Source organism: Echeneis naucrates, chromosome 17 (assembly GCF_900963305.1).
Source record: "Echeneis naucrates chromosome 17, fEcheNa1.1, whole genome shotgun sequence".
In the NCBI taxonomy this organism is placed as follows: Eukaryota; Metazoa; Chordata; class Actinopteri; order Carangiformes; family Echeneidae; genus Echeneis; species Echeneis naucrates.
This window is the reverse complement of record NC_042527.1, coordinates 19,340,212-19,356,293: the sequence shown is the minus strand read 5'-3', so window position 1 is coordinate 19,356,293 and position 16,082 is coordinate 19,340,212. Positions and strand designations below refer to the sequence as shown.

Here is a 16,082-nt window from a genome sequence, read left to right as displayed (position 1 = left end):
TATAGTTCTTAATAAATTAACTTCTCTACAAGATTAAAAGTATCAAAACGATAGAAACACACCAGGATTAAATATCTTGTAATAATTTGTTTGCTTTGTCCTCTGAGAAACAATTAGTCGATTTAAGCCAAACACAAGAAGGACAGAGGGGGGGGGGGGTTTCTCATAATTATTTAATCACACATACATTTACATCATGCAGTCAATCCAAAACTGTGATCTCATTAACCTCCCATCTCTGTCCATGTCAGAGCCCTGCTATTTGTGCCCCAGTTCTCCAGGAATGATCCAGTACCTTGTCCACTGATGGATCCTCAAAACTGTCCTTTAAAAACTGACCAACGATTATTACACAGTAATAAAAAAAAAAGTGGCTTCACTTTTGTTTTTCAAATTTAGAATTAATGCAAAATTCCTTTTAATTTAGGAACACACCACAAATATGCTTTACTGTTTGTTTGTCATTTTTTTTCATTCCCCCCTCCCCAATTCAAATCACGTTTTGGTGGAAGGTCAAAGGATAAACATTTTGAGGTCCATGCTGCAATGGCTAAACTAATCTAGAACACAGAGGGAATAAACCATCTCGATACACACCAAACACTGTCCCGTCACAGATGTGTGAGCAGCTCGTTAAAACCACAAGCTCCTTATTACTATTTAAATGTAATGTCTGCCAAACGATTCTGTTTTAAGTACTTCTGGAGCTTTTTTTCCTCCCCTCCAGTCATAAACAGCCACAAATGGAGTGTTTCTCTGAGTGCAGATATTGTGAAGAAGTGCCATTAAACCAAACTTTCTGGTATCGAGACGGCAGGTTTCAACATGACGTCTCACTAAATAAAGCCGAACTCCCCTCCTCACTCTTCAAGGTCGAGTCTCAGCCTTCTTTTTTTTTTTTTTTTTTTTTTTTTTTTTAAACAAACAGGTTACTTTAAGTTGTTAATCAAGAGTGAAACATTTATGTTTACTCTAATAATGCACTGAACAGTTTGACAGTTTGATATTGACCTCTGATAGGGAGCTTACTGTCCAGTGCATCAACAGACTCCCATTGATCTGATTAACGGCAGGAAACCTGCTTCACGTTTCAGCTTTTCCAGAAAGAGCGACCAAATGAGCCGTTTATTCACCAAGTTAGTAAAACTAGGCTGATGGAGAAAAGGAGCGGGACTTTGGCTTCGTACGGCTGCTTAGACACCCCGATCACACCTGCCAGTCGACTGATATTCAGTGTATTTTACAGTATATTGCACTTGCACATGTTGTTAGTGTTCTCATGCAGGGGTTACGATCACAAGATTCTCGCCAATGCAGTGGGGCTTCACAGGGTCATGAACAAATCAAAAAGGGGAAAAAAGGAGAGGAAGAAAATGTGGTAGGAATAATAATAATAATAAAAAAAAAAAGAAATGCAACAAAATCAACAGAACACAAAATAAATCCTACACCCCTGACTAGATTTAGTTAAATAAACCCTTATTCCAGATGATGAAAGAATCATTGTGCAATTTCAGACCCCGCTCTCCTGATTGGCTGATCAGCAGCAGGGGTCAGAACCATCAACTGACCACCCCCCACCCTGCCCGTCGCCCCCCTTTCAAATATGCATCTACATGATCTATCAAACAAAAAAAAAAAAAGATACAGTACATAAAACCTAGTGAAACACTTTGCTTTCTGCAAATTTACATCCAAAGGGGGCAAATCTATAACGAAACCACAGAGAGGGTGAGGGAGGGAAGACAAAAATAAAATTTATATTCAAAGAGAAGCGAGGCACCCTTTAGAAAGAAATCACAAAACCGATCAACAAGTTCACGGGCAAAAACGAAAAGATCCTGAATATCCAAATGAAGGGAGATGAGTGAGTGACAGGACAAGCATCGAGTGTTTCCTGGGCCTGTACGCCTGCAGCGTATGTGCTCCGATGTGCAGAGATATAAATATAGTCCAATGACACAGCATTATTAACCACAGAGGAGTAAAATCAGTACATTTAGCTACTAAGCGTTGGCTATGCTAAAAAGGTGGGAGTTTGTTGTGTCGACTGGATCGTCCTCCTCTATCCTTCCATCCTACATTCTTTACATCCTTCTCATGAAGTCACCAATAACGAGTATAGGTTTTATTTTAACTTAATGATAAAAACAATTGGCCTCCACAGGTATTTAGTTAAATACATCTACAGTGCACCGTCTCACGTCCTGGCTTTGTATATTTTTTTTTTCTTCTTTTTAAATCCTTCTCTTCTTCAGCTCTTCCCTGATTTCCTTTCAGCTCTCTCGCTCTCTCTTCTGGGAGGCTTGTGCAGTAGTGCCAATTTTACAATCTGTACAACAAGACCGGACAGAACAGTAGTGCTCGACGCCATGTAGTCAATTCAAAACCGTACTTTTTTTGTGGTTTTTTTTCCTTAAAGAAGCATGTAAAATCTAGCCAGAGAAAAGTGTGGTTAACAACCAATAATAGTAATAGTGAAATGTACAGAGGTTAGGCTATAGGGTCTCCTTTTTTTTCCTTTTTTCTTCCAGGTGTTTAATATTTGTTTTTATTCGGATGCTACCGTTACATTCAGCTTGGCACAGTGCAGAACTACTCGCACGATGACGACGGATGACGACGGACTGTGCAAAACAAAATCGAAACCCGAAGCTACATGTTTGAGTCGTGCGCCGTTTACGCTCGCCGAGGCTGCGCTCAAGACTGCGTTTGGTTCGGTGAATAAGAATATTATCTTTCGGAAATTAAATTTGTTTTTTGTTTTTTTATTACATCCGGTAAGCGAAAAAAGAGATAAGTTGTGGTGAGAATAAAGGGAATCGGGTGGAGGTGGTGGTGGTGATGATTGGGGCGGGGGGCTGGAGCTGTACAGGCGAGGAATATTTATATATATATATTTATAATTCAGGAACTCCTTCTTGGCTCCAAAGCAGCGAAGAGGAGCCTGTTCGCTGTAATGGAATGACAGGTTGTCGGGGCAGGCGGGGCTGTGATATTGGCTTCTTCTGTGGTGTTGTCCTTCTGTCCCGCTGCTCCTCAGCTGCACAGAAACACAAGTCATACTTTTAGCTCACAAGGTTTCAACTGTCCATCACGCAGCTGACAAGTGACATCAATGGGCTAAACAGATAAAGTTAAAATAGATAATGGTAGCTTTTGGATTGATGCCAAACGTAAGTCATATATTTGATATGGTCTGAGATTTTTTTTTCCTCAACTGGATGAGTGAACAGTTTGGAAAAATGACTGAACAGAATGAAATGTAATGTAGATGCAGTAACCCTGAAAAAGCATGAAGGCTCAGGAAAGAGCAGCTGTTTTTCCTCTTTATTCATCTTCAGCTGAATCATCCTTATTTCAGGAAGTGATGCAGGAAATGAATCAGTAAATCTTACAGAAAGCAAACATGCCAAAAGCTCCTGCAGCTCAGCATCTCTTAATTGATCATTTTGTTAGCTCCCTGACAAGTCAGTGGCGGTCCACTTACTTCTTGTCCGGTTTGCCGCTGCCTCCCCTGATCGACACCGTCTGGCTGTTCTGGTAGAAGCTTCCTCCACTGCGGTTAATGTTGGGGTGGGTGGGAGACGCCACCGGCTGCTGGCCAGGCCGGATGGGTTTGGCTGGAGACGGGATGAAGGCATGTGAACTTTAAGAGCTGAGTTTGTGGGAATTTGGGGTAATAGCTCTAACTGGCCATGCACAAACCACTGAATAAATTCATATCACAGCTTATACAAAGCTATTATTCGGCTGATTTTCCAGACACATTAACACGTTTCAACGTGTTATTGTGTCTGGATACCTGAGCTCCTCTCTGAGTCTGATTTCTAAACCTGCAGAACGTGTACACTAACTAACCGATCTGAGCCGAATGCCCCCTCCTGGCCATGTTCTTGGCTCTGACAGCCTCCTTGATGCGGTCCACTTCTTGCTGATAGCGCTTGCGGTCGCGGGCAGCGTTCTCCTTGGCCTCCTTTAGAGCAGATTCCAGGGCCTTGACCCGCTCAGCCGTAGCACGAAGACGCTTTTCCAGTTTAGGAAGCTCACAGCGCAGGTCTGCATTATCACGCACCAGCTGCAAGTCAGTTTACATGGTTTTAATTCATCACTCGAAGTTTGCTGCTTTAAGTTTTCAATTCACAGACTCATTAAATCACTTTGCAAACAGGAAAAAAATAAGTGGAGAAGGAAACGATAGGAGTGAGGACAACAAAAGCTCAGTCAGAGGTGAGTAATGCGGAATCTCTGTATGACTCCTACCTGTTTGTGAACTTTGGTGAGCTGCTCAAGATTGTTCTCAAGAAAGGAAATTTTCTGTTTCTGAGCAGCACTCCCACCTGTGTCATCCGAGTCCATCTCAGCGCTCTGCACAAGCACAAGTACAAATATTTATGAGAAGTAATTTCTTTGCTGTGTGCTTTTCTTTCATGAAAAATAGTCCTAGAAAGTCTTTCTTTACTACCAAGACATTAAAACATGGTTCACCTTTTTCACTCTGGTGGCAAGATCCTGGACAAAGAGTTTCCTAAGGTTGTGCAAAGTCTGCAGCTCCTTGGCCTGAAGTGGGAAGGGACAAGTCAGGTCATTCAATTGCTGAATTTAAGTTATAACAAAGGATGGTGACCCCACTGTTATATCAGACACTGAGACATTGAGTTAATTCAGATGAATTTACCACTGTCTCTTCCAGACCCTTCAGGTCCTGTCTGGCCTGCTCCCTCCTGTCCTGCATCACCCTGAACAACAACAACAGAGCTCCAATTAGAAAAGTGAAATAATAGTGGAAACTGTTGCACATAAGCTCGGTTGATTCAATAGATCAACTTGTTATTCTATATAGCCTTTGTTGTGTCAAACACACGTGAGCTCATGCAGCTTGCGGCTCTTCTCCTGGTCGGTGGATTTGAGTTTCTCGTGCTCCACCCTGAGTCTCTCTTGCTCCAGCATAATCTTCTGGTTGAGACTGGAAGAAGGAAAATGGTTATTAAAAGCAGCCCTTTCTGACCACCATCTCACCACTGTATCCACTGAAGCCATCACCAATAGCCTTTTCCGCTGTAGTGCATTATTTAACTGTTAAATTTGACTCCGCCTTCTGTTTGAAATGAAACGTGATTATTTACAAACAACGGTGTTACATGGAGAGTCAGAAACTGAGCTCTTACTCCTGCAGGTCAGTGATGAGTTTCTCCTTGTTGTCCAGCTCATCTCTCAGGCTGCTGATCTGTTTCTGGTGAGCTTCGCGGTGAGAGTGGATCTGTTTCTCCACTGCTTCCTGAACACACAAAGGCGTGTGCGAACACACATACACTGTTTAGAAACGGGCTGTTATTATTGGTGCTACAACTACACAAAGGAAATCAGAAATCTTAAGATATTTCCTCCTCCTTGTTAGTGTTGTCTTGTAGCTACTGTTTAATGGGGCAGGGTGACAAACCTTGACTTCATTAGCAGTCTGGATCTCGTTCTCTTTCTCCATAGCATGAACTTTCTCTGTAAAACAACAATTGGTAACAACAAGGATAAAATACTGAGCTGTGAGTTTTTACTGAACCGTAAGAACCAGAAACCAATTCACCTTTAGCTGCTAACACAAACTGACAACAAGCAGATGCCCTTTTACCTTATTAAGGCTTTTCTAACCAATGAGCTGCTTCTAAGGAGCCAGTTCCTGAAACCCACCTCCCACCAACTATTTAAGCTGTCTTAAAGTCAGTGCTGCTCTATCATTCACACTCTCCTCAATTACAGACATACCCTGAGCGCTGAGCTTAACAAGTTCTTCATTAAGAGAGTCCACATTTTCCTCCAGTTGCCTCTTCTTGTGCTCCACGTTCTGCAGATACTCGCTCAGAGACTTGATTTTAGCCTCATGCTGGAGACAGAAGATAAAAAACAAATGGTTTGTAAATACAACCCTTATGAGGAATAAGAAATGAAGCTATTCCTTCTGTAGTTGCGTACAGGGATCTCTGAGATGTTTGATTTCCTATGTACCTGAGAGATGCGCAGCTGGCAGGCGGCCAGCTCCTTCTCATTCTCGTCCATCTTCTTGTTGCTCTCTGATTGGGTGCTCTCCAGCTGCTTGCAGCGTTTCACCATCGTTTTCACCTCTGACTTCATCTTACTAATGTAGAGACGTGCCACTGTAAACTCCTCATCTATCAGTCCGCTGCCGCTCTCGTGTTGCTGGAGAGACCAGAGAGGAAAGTCAGAGGGAGCAAAAAGAGGGTGAAGTTGGAGGGAAGTGGAACAGGAGATCTAAATCTCCTGCTCAGCGGTTGGCACTGGGGCTGCGTTGCTATGGTAACTCTGCAGAAATTACCTTGATGTCATTGCTTCCCACTGCAATACCGATCTCAGCTAAATCTTTGAGCAGCGATGACATCATCTCAGTCACCCTCTTCTTCTGGTGGTTGGACATCTCCTTCAGCTTCTGGAGCTCAGAGTCCAGGGAGGACAGGATGGACTGAAGGGAAGGAGAAGGTTTAAACATCAACAATGACGACTATAATTAACTACACAGTTCAGTTTTTCCAGTTTTAAATTTACATAAATTTAAAAGCAGGACTGTGTGGTTCCGTTTATCCCTGCAGGTAGTGTGAGTTTAACTACAGTGTTTGTGTGTTTGTGCATAAAACGAAAGAGACGCCTTGGTGACAAATATTAAAGCATCACAGTGATGTTAGGCATGCTGTCCATCTCCGGCTCACCGATTTCTGGCTGAGCTCCTCGCTGATGGCCTCAAACTCCTTGGTCTTGTCCTCCACCTCCTGGCTCTTCTGGTCATAGTTGACAGCCAGCTCCTCCAGAGCCTGCAGCACCTCCTTCACCTCCTCCTTGGAAGCCTCGTTCTCCGCCTGCAGGCGGTTCAGCTCTGCCTGGAGGTTCTCGTGATCACGGCGGGAAGAGGCGAGAAGCTGTGTGCAGGGCAGAGATGTGTAATCATGCTTCTCTCTGCTGATGCAATTATTCAGCATTTCTGCCAATATGGATGAATTTGATAACCAAGTTGCATTTTTATTTGGGATGATACCAAACAGTTTTGCCTATGACACTTTTCTTGCTATTTTAAAAACTGATGCATACATGAAGCTGTTCTGAAAGTGACAGAAGGCCTTAACTAATTCTGGACAAGCAAGGAATTCATTAATAAAATTGTGTAAAGTGTGGGCATAATTGAATGAGATAGTAATTTTGGACAATAGGTCTGAAGTTCGTAACATACAAATAACTGTAACAGCTCCAGAGACGACAAGGATCTAAACTCAACCTCCAGTACCCACCTCCTCCTGATCGAGCATCTGCTGCTTCAGCTTCTCTGCCAGCTGACTCTGCTGGTTTATCTCCTCATCCTGCAAAGGACAAAGACCCAGCAACATTAGGACTCATTATGGACACTGTACAAATAGAAATGACTAATTTTTAAATGTTTGACAACAGCCACATTCGTTTTTGCATTGACATCATTTGTATTTGTCAAAAACCCGATATATATATATATTAAAGAATCAATGAACAGACACATCCCTGTGACAAAGCATCAAACCACCCACTTTGGTGGATAATGATTATTGACCACGTGTTAAACAAACTCATGTATGTATTCTTCACCTTATCATCCAGCTGTTTGTAAAGCTTGGCCAGCTCAGCTTCACACTTGTCCTTCTCCACATCAGTGAGGCGGACCCCGGGCACATTGGGCGTGGAGGCCGGCTTGTCGTTGATTATGTTGTCCAGGGCCTGAACCTCAGCGTTGGCCTTCTCCTTGTCAAACTGCTCCTCCACCGGCACACTCTCACCTGCAGTGGGAAATTACAGGCTATGTTCAGTGTGCGAAGTTGGTGTGGAGTCTGTGGAAGCTGTACGCAATGTAACTACCAAAAATATAAAACTACAGACCCAGAGCAGCTCTTCACATCCAGAGTATTACTAAAGAGTACTTCCTCACCATTCCTCCAGCGGTTCAGCTCATTCTCCAGCCAGGTGATGGTGTTCCTCAGGGTCTTATTCTTCTCCTTCTCCCTCTCGTACTTCTGCTTCCACTGCTCTGCTGTCAGCTCAATATTAACTGTGACCGTGTTCTTAATCGTCTTTGCTCTGAAAGCAGAAAAAAAAAAAAAACATTATTTTATTCTGTTGAAAAGGACCTTAACAAGAAAATAGTTAAATGCTCAAGTAACCAAGTTTGAATATGACCAACTGTGACAAAAAGCATTTTATTATTTTATTCATATAAAAGGACCCTCATGGGTTTTTTTTTTCCTTCACATGTTTATATGACTAACTGAAGTAAAGAAAACAATCTTTATGACTGAAGGCTGCCCTACTAACCTTTGTCCAAACATGAGAGTGGATTTGGTTTCGGCCTCATTAAAGGAGGAAGGTGAGCAGCAGATAACAATGGTGGTTCGACAGTTACCACCCAACGAGTCCTGCAGGATACGGGTCATCTTGCTGTCTCGGTATGGGATGTAAGCCTGTAAGCCAAACCCAAATATGTAGAGAGAATCAAACAGGGAACACCCTGTTTATATTTAGGGGTGCTTATTCTGAAAAAAATTAATAATAATGTATCTTTTATAATTATACAATTTACAATATAATTCTATTACAACCATTACCATTACAAAATAGTCAACTGAATTATTGACAGAACAAGTGACTTGAAAATCCTGTTACAAAACACAGTTGTATATTGAGGGTGGATCACCTAGTCTGAAACATAAACAATCTCTGTCAACAAAATAAGAAAACACAGACGGAACAAAGGTGCTTCTTAATGCTGTAAATGTCTTACTTAATAAGTGTGCCTATCTTTTAATGCGCCACCCTGCAACTAAATTCACTATCAGATCAGTTGTGCCAAAATTTGCAGCCAAGAGCTCCTGTTTTCAGCAGGGAAACCCCAAAATTGTTGTGAGAAAGGTTAGACTTGGGAAATCTGGGATGATTCACATTAATGTTCTGCTTCTGTTCTGAAACCAGAGAGGAAGCTGAGCGGATGTGACGGCTCTGGTTACAGCTCTCCTACATTTGGTTAAATTAGATGTCAGTTAAGGGAAAACCTGATACTTCCGTCTTCTATTTTTTTATTCATACAGGCAGCTGAGTTGTAGCAGTCTGCTGTAATTCCTCCCACACCACTACGCTCAGTCGGGAGTGACACGTCACTGTACAATAGCTCATTTGTTTTAGAGCATCGTGAATATATCAGCAGCTGTCCGCCCCAGGTTGTGTACAGGACGGGAGAGCAGAACAAACCAATCATTGATCACATTGAAAAGTGTGAAATTGTGTATGAAACTGCTAAAGAACAACATTGCTTGGAGGAGAGGTTTAGTTATTTCTACTTGCACACTAAGATTGCTACAAAATGCTGGTTCTCCAGATACACACCTAGCTCTGGGCTGTACAGCTGGTAAACAGTCCAGACTTTCATTCTGTCTGCTACATTTTAAATGAAATTTTTGAAAGAAGTCGAACTGATCCAACAGTGCTGATATAGATCTCAAAACCAAGAAGAAGCACGGCATTTCCATGGAAACACCAACAGGAACATTTGGGCGACAGCGCTGTGGATGGAGTCGATGTCGTGTTACTGACCGTTCCTTCAGCCAGAGCGGAGATGACGTTTCCGAGAGATGACAGAGATTTGTTGATGTTCTTGGCTTCATCCAGCACAGCTCCCTCTGCTCCTGTTTTACTGACCTGAAAATCATTTGACAATAACCTCAGCCTGTGCAGCTCAAAGATAAAGACAAAGAACAGACTGTAATTTGAGCCTGGCCCTGCTGAATTCTAAGCGGACAATAAAGGGGAAATGAGTATACTAAAAAATATAGATTACGGTGGTATTAGACAGCTGTTCCCTGGATACTAATGAATATGCCTAATTATGCCATTATGTTAAATAAATGGTCTAGCTGCCGTTTGAGTCTCCGTACCTTCTCACTACCAGCCAGATCCACCAGGTAGAGTTTCCCACTGAGCTTCTGCTCTGTCTGAGTGTTCTCCTGTTTGACGTTTATCAGGAAGATACTGTGACTCCTGGAGCTGTGCTCGTTCATGTCTATGAGAGTAAACCCATGACGTTAAACATCAAATGCAAAAACTGTAGTGTACGGGCTTCTGCCACAGAGTATTGAATAAGAACTGATTTGCATCTTACTTGTAACTGCTACATGTCTGTTAGATTTGCCTTCATCAATCGTATCCATGACCTCCTCAGGGCTGCAGACAAATCTCTCAGTGCAGCCCTTTGGGGATAAAAAAAAAAAAAGAGAAGAAGGTGAAGTTAGATTCCTGACACATTTAAATAAGTTTTACCAGATCTCTGACATGTGATGGGAGGTAAGGTCAAACCTTGACGTAGGGTACTCTGTTTTTGTCTTCATGCACTGACAAATTGGTCTTTGACACTGGAAAGAACAGGAAGAAAACATGTCACTGCAAACATATAACATACAACAGCATATGGTGGTAGGCTCTTTTGGTTTTTAAATCATGCTCTGACACTCGAAAGTTAATACAAATTGTGAAGGCCGGGCATTTAAAAATGCCTTTTGGGAGCTTCAAATATTTAATCACTGCCAGTTTTGGATGACACTTAGTCAATGCACCTTTGATATCCTTCCAATCTGGACATTTCAGATAAAATTAACTAAAGAAATCCAAATGAGCAGGTTAGCTTGACTTAACTGTGAAATCTGTGTCTTTAAATTTATTCACTTTGTGTCCTTGTAGACATTTATAACTACCTATTAATAGCAAAGCCGGCGTGTTTACAGCTAATGTCACCGCCAGTTGGGTCCCTGACACAGGTGAACCACTACTTTTCTCCACTTATCACAGGTTTTTAGCACCTCATTCACATCTGACATCACACTCAAAAAGGAGATATAGTGATCAACTTACCATCCAGAAGGTCCCGGATCTTGTCTAAGTAGATTTCAAAATATGAAACCTGTAAACAGAAGAGCAGCCTCGATGGGGGACTACAAAATGCATGTGTGGGTTTGTGTTGTTTACAGCCAGGAAACATTGAAGAAACAAAGAAACTTAAAAAGAAAAGCAAGGTGCTGTTAATTAGAAGGTAAAGGGGGAATCGCTGAGACAGTTCAACAGCTTGACTCCTCTGCTTACTTTGATATGAAACTCCAGGTTTTCGTCCATGGAATAGATGTAGTTGAAAATGTCTTGAACTATCCTGGGGATGATACCCATACAGTCTGTGTCATGGAGATTCCCCTGCAAACCAAGAATAAGTTAACGTCACGTGAAATGTCAAGGGAAACGATTCATGAAGACAGTAACATTACGTAGAAGTAATTCTTACCTCCATGGTGTGTGTTTTGCCAGATGATGTCTGTCCGTATGCAAAAATTGTTCCATTGTATCCCTCCAGAACATCTGGACAACATGGAATAGAAAAGATTGACACAAGGACTCAGAGGTTTGTTTTTTTTTAAGTCTTTACATAATAAATCTGGGGTGTAAATGTCCATAAGTTGATATTCACCTTTTACAATCTTCTGGGCGCAGGCGTTGTAGACTTGCTCCTGTGTCGTATTTGACTGAAACACTCTGTCAAACATGTATGGTTTACCCTAAATAAACAAGAAGAAGGGTGAGTGGTGTCTCCTATACCAAAACAGAACCAGATGTAAGGCGTGTGACAGCAACAACAAAGGAGTGACAGGATATGAGTTCACTGAAGAGAAGGTGCAAGTCCACAGGTCAGTCTTCCTATCAAACTTGATTATCTCGAGCTCATTAATCCTGCAGTTCATCACTGAAAATCAACATCCCTGTCCTGAGATGGCTTCTTTCATCCCCAGTTGAACTTTGTTCCAAAACTTCAGCAAAGCTTTCATAATGAACTAAGGCTGACCCTGAGTTTTTACCATTGGCTTAAGAGTCTACTTCAAAGGAGCAAAGTGTAGCTGCATGTGATATCCCATGAGCTTGACAAAACTTCAAAGTTCCATTCCAATGAGACAGAAATCAATAGTCAGGTTCGTGAAGGCAATGGCAGGGTGACAAAAGTGATGCTAGAAGCAATTCTGAGGCTCAACTTAGATAGCACGCTGTCTGGGGGAGTTTGAGGTCCCAGTTGAGTCACCATGTCTGCTGCCTGATGGGTGGGGTTCTGGCTGTGATGTATGAACCGTTTCAGCCTGCGTGGCAGTAGATTAGTTATTGTCAGGTTCGGTGTTAACACCTGTAGCAGCAAGAGAAGGCTGAGAATTTCGACAAGCAGCTGGGGTCATCTTGGAGATGAAACTGATTGGTGTGGAGCCTAAAAATATCACTGTGTGACATTAAAAGCTACAGCGCCTTTAGCAGTGAGAATTATTACAACCCCTACAGCAGAGATGGCCTCAATTTGCACCCTGGTTCATAATCCTTCCTATATGAGAATGACATCTCAGTGCAGCACAGACCAGCGGCAGCAACTCACTCTAGCTTCCTACATCCCGGTAATTAAATCCAGCCAAAACAAAAGTGCAGAGCCACTATCGAGCCTGCCAGACACTGTCAGCAAACAATATCGAAGCTCTGGTTTTAACCCCTTGCTGCTCTTGCTGCCAGTGACCTCGTTACCTACACTTCCCTCTAATTGGATTACTTGTGCTAAATGTAATTACTGTGAAATGTATTGATAAGGTACTCATAAGTGCTTCTTCATGTTCATGCTTCCTGGTGGCTTTGTTATAAAGCTGCCCTGTCTATGAGGGAGAGACAGAAACACACAGGCCAAGGTTATTCTGCATCATCCAAGTCTAGTTGTATGATTTGTGATATAATTGGAATTTGTTGCTAGGCAAAAATGGTCAGGCTTCTACAATTTGTCAATTTGTGTTTGCTTCCTTGTACACAGTAGGCTGGAAAAAAAAAAAAAAACAAAGCAAGAGTTGATTTCTTGTATGTTATCTACTCGTTTAAATACATTAGGAGCACTTTTACTTATCTCTAATCCTTTCTTCCCTTTTTATCTCACACACCACTGTACTATTTAAAAGTAGCTCAGACTTGTTACGGGACATCCCAGCTATTATGTACAAATAGGAGACGTGGCAGTAAAGCATCAAGAAATTACTCAATCTTGTATGTGCACAGCTGAAAAGGAGGTAATGGATACATGAATAATTCACCTGCTGCGCACACACACACACACACACTGGTAGGGCTGGCATGGCAAACTGAGCTAGTTATGACACCCACACCTCACGAGAAATCTTCATCCTTTCTTCATTTCAAGCCACAAACTGAATCTGTTTCAAGGATCCTCAATAAATACATGAGAACATCAAAGCCTGCAATGAGGAAGCTGCTTGTCAGACATTTTGACAAATTGCAGTGTTGTCAACATCACCACAAGCGGAGAGATAAAAGACTAGTGCTGAGGATTGAGTCCTAATAGAGGTCCACGCCCAAGATTGTATTAAAAAGGGAAAAAGGGAGAAGAATACGAGCCAAGTGAGCCAGTCAGTCACCTTGGATAAGAGCATCTGCAAAACAGTACATCCCCATAATAATTACCCTCCCCACCCAGAGAGAGATCGCCCAGCGCCCAGCCAACTGCCAGCTCTGATTGGTCCAACAACTGGTAACCGGGAGAGAAAACACACGGGGATTACCCAGGAGGACTGAGCTGTTGCTTATGGCACTGCAAGTGTTGCACCTCTCAAAGCAGATGCACCAACAGAGGTGGCCGGGTTCTGGCCTGCAACACTTGTGGCTTTCACAATGCGCACTGGTATTTTACCACTATGACTGACTGGCATTTCGAACTGGGCATGGCCACATCACGCCTGAGGGGCAAAGACAGTATGACTGCTGATAGTTAAAAGGCCTCAAGTCAGTGTCAGTAAAACCATTCAAGAAGTCTCCACAACAAGACAGAAAAGACAGAAAATGAATAGTCCTGCTGTATTCTTAACTTAGCACCTAAATAAGTAGTTTAACTCTAAAGAGGATGTGATTCATATCCACTCACGTGGGTGGACATCAGTCTCTACTGCCTTGTAAAGTCTTTTAAAAAGGTACTTCCACAGGTGTGTATGTTACAAAGACACCAAAGTCCACAAACAGAATGGCAGTTTCTTGTTCAGACAGACTAATGTTTAACCACATTTTGTCATATGGATAGACCACTGACTTTTGCCCATTTATCAGCTTGTGTGCCATTATTCTTGATGATTACAACAAACAAAGCATTTGAAAAGTGTAACCTTGTTTTGTTTTTGTTTTTTTGTCTATGACTTTCACTCTTATAGAGACACTTAATGACAAAAGCCGGCTGTATAAACAGTCAGTGTGTGATGATAATGACAAAGCATCAAGCATCATTTGCTGACTGACTTCCAGGCAAATTCTTGGCTGACACATTTTAATGTAGATAAAACTTCCCTCTTATGTTTAAGTTTACTTTGTCCACGCCATTGTCCTTGTGAAGTGCAGCTTGAGTCTGGTATCACTTCTGGGGCAATAAAACCAAACACATGAAACTTTCATGACATATTCAGCCAAAATTCATCTCCCTGTTGGTTTACTGACTGTAAAATGTCCAGTCACTGAAGGCCAGCAGACAACCTCACTCAGGCTCTTTTCACTTCACTATCATCCGTAGTCCTTATTCATCAATGGCAGCACATTTTCATTGAGAGGTCATATTCAATACTCATGAGTAAACACAGGGGAGCCTACACATATCCAGCTGGTCGGCTAGCTCACCTTAGCTTTAACTAAGACTCTATTAAAACTAGCCAGCTAGCCAAGGCCGGCTAATCTGTCAACTACCAGCTGGCCTAGCCTGCTAGCCAACAGTCTGTTAGCCACTAAATCAAATCTGGCTTACGCGTTATGCTGACGCAAACTGTTCATAATTAATAGCTTTATCGTTACAGGAGCAGCTGGTTATCGGTGGATGTCGTGATAAAAAGTGCACGGTGGATGGTGTGCCAGGATCGCCGGGCTGTACCGCCGGTGGCGACGTTTTGTTAACCCGTGCCAGGCGGTGTGTTTGTGGCTTTGTTGAATGACAGCTCCCCTTAGCCATGACAGGGCAACTGCGGACAGCGACATGCTCAGACAGCTGGAGAGGCTTCTTTGGAGATTTTTTTTTTAATCTCCGGGAACCAGAGGCTGGGCGTGTAGCTGGTTTTAAAGTAAATAAAAAGATAAAACTAAATGGCAGGAGTTCGGTGCTGTTGGAAGAACGCAGAGCGGTCGTTAGCACGTTAGCCGCCGAGCTAACGTGCTAACTACCGGAATGAAGACAATCAAAAATGGCGTACTGCTGCTGACCGAGCCGCCGGGCTCCTTCCACGAAGGAAACCAAAAGCCCCCAAAGGAAATCAACTCACCCCGATAACCACCGTGTCTTCCCCTTGAAACTTGGGAATGTATCTGTCGCCTCTGGTCACCTCGGAGCTGTTCAGGGGCCTGAAACGGCACATCACTTTGATGGTGCACTCCGCCGGGTCGGCCATCTTCCCCCGCTCACGAATGGAAATTCACCGATAAAATTAAAAGTAGCTCCTGGATGATCCCCCCCCCGTTTTTTTTTTTTTTTTTTTTTGGTTGGGGGGCGGTGGGGGTCTGGATGCGGCCGTGAGGGTGTTGGGGTAAAAGGGGAGGGGAAGGGGGGCCGCCGGAAGGGAAGCCGAGCCCCTCTGTCCCGAACCTCAGGTGCTGGGAAGGAGGATGATAATGTGTCGTTTCGCCGTCGGTCGGTTCCCCCTCCTGTTAGGACGCCATGACACCGGCGGAGCGGACTGCTCCTCCCTCCTCCTGCTGCCGCTGCCGTGGATGTGGATCAGTGACGTCACCGCGACGTCACCCACCGCTCCCCATCCTCACTCACACATTGTTCACCAATCTCCCCCATTTTTATTATTATTTTTTATAAAATTTGAGAAAATGAATCGTTGTAATCTATTTTTGTAATTCTGTGACTGCGCGGCCCCGAACTGAAAGATTATGTTGTGTGTTAAAAACGGATCAACACGTGCTGAAGCCGTCGTTAACGTGTTTGTTCTGAAGGTCTGAGGACCTGGATGTCATCTAAGTCG

General features: G+C 42.9%; 1 protein-coding gene across 1 annotated transcript; it reads right to left on the bottom strand.

Annotated features, from left to right (window-relative positions):
• Positions 1–885: 885 nt before the first annotated feature.
• On the bottom strand, positions 886–15,794 carry LOC115057117 (kinesin-1 heavy chain-like). Its single transcript, XM_029523971.1, has 26 exons — positions 15,375–15,794; positions 11,525–11,612; positions 11,342–11,415; positions 11,149–11,253; positions 10,921–10,969; positions 10,369–10,424; positions 10,175–10,262; positions 9,951–10,075; positions 9,610–9,714; positions 8,338–8,483; positions 7,955–8,103; positions 7,618–7,805; positions 7,290–7,358; positions 6,717–6,923; positions 6,329–6,472; positions 6,001–6,192; positions 5,761–5,878; positions 5,441–5,496; positions 5,169–5,278; positions 4,865–4,966; positions 4,679–4,739; positions 4,489–4,560; positions 4,264–4,368; positions 3,862–4,078; positions 3,491–3,623; positions 886–3,043 (listed from the first exon to the last, which is right to left on the bottom strand). The coding sequence occupies exons 1-26, from the start codon at positions 15,498–15,500 to the stop codon at positions 3,040–3,042; spliced, it is 2,889 nt and encodes a 962-aa protein (XP_029379831.1). The 5' UTR covers positions 15,501–15,794; the 3' UTR covers positions 886–3,039.
• Positions 15,795–16,082: the final 288 nt, after the last annotated feature.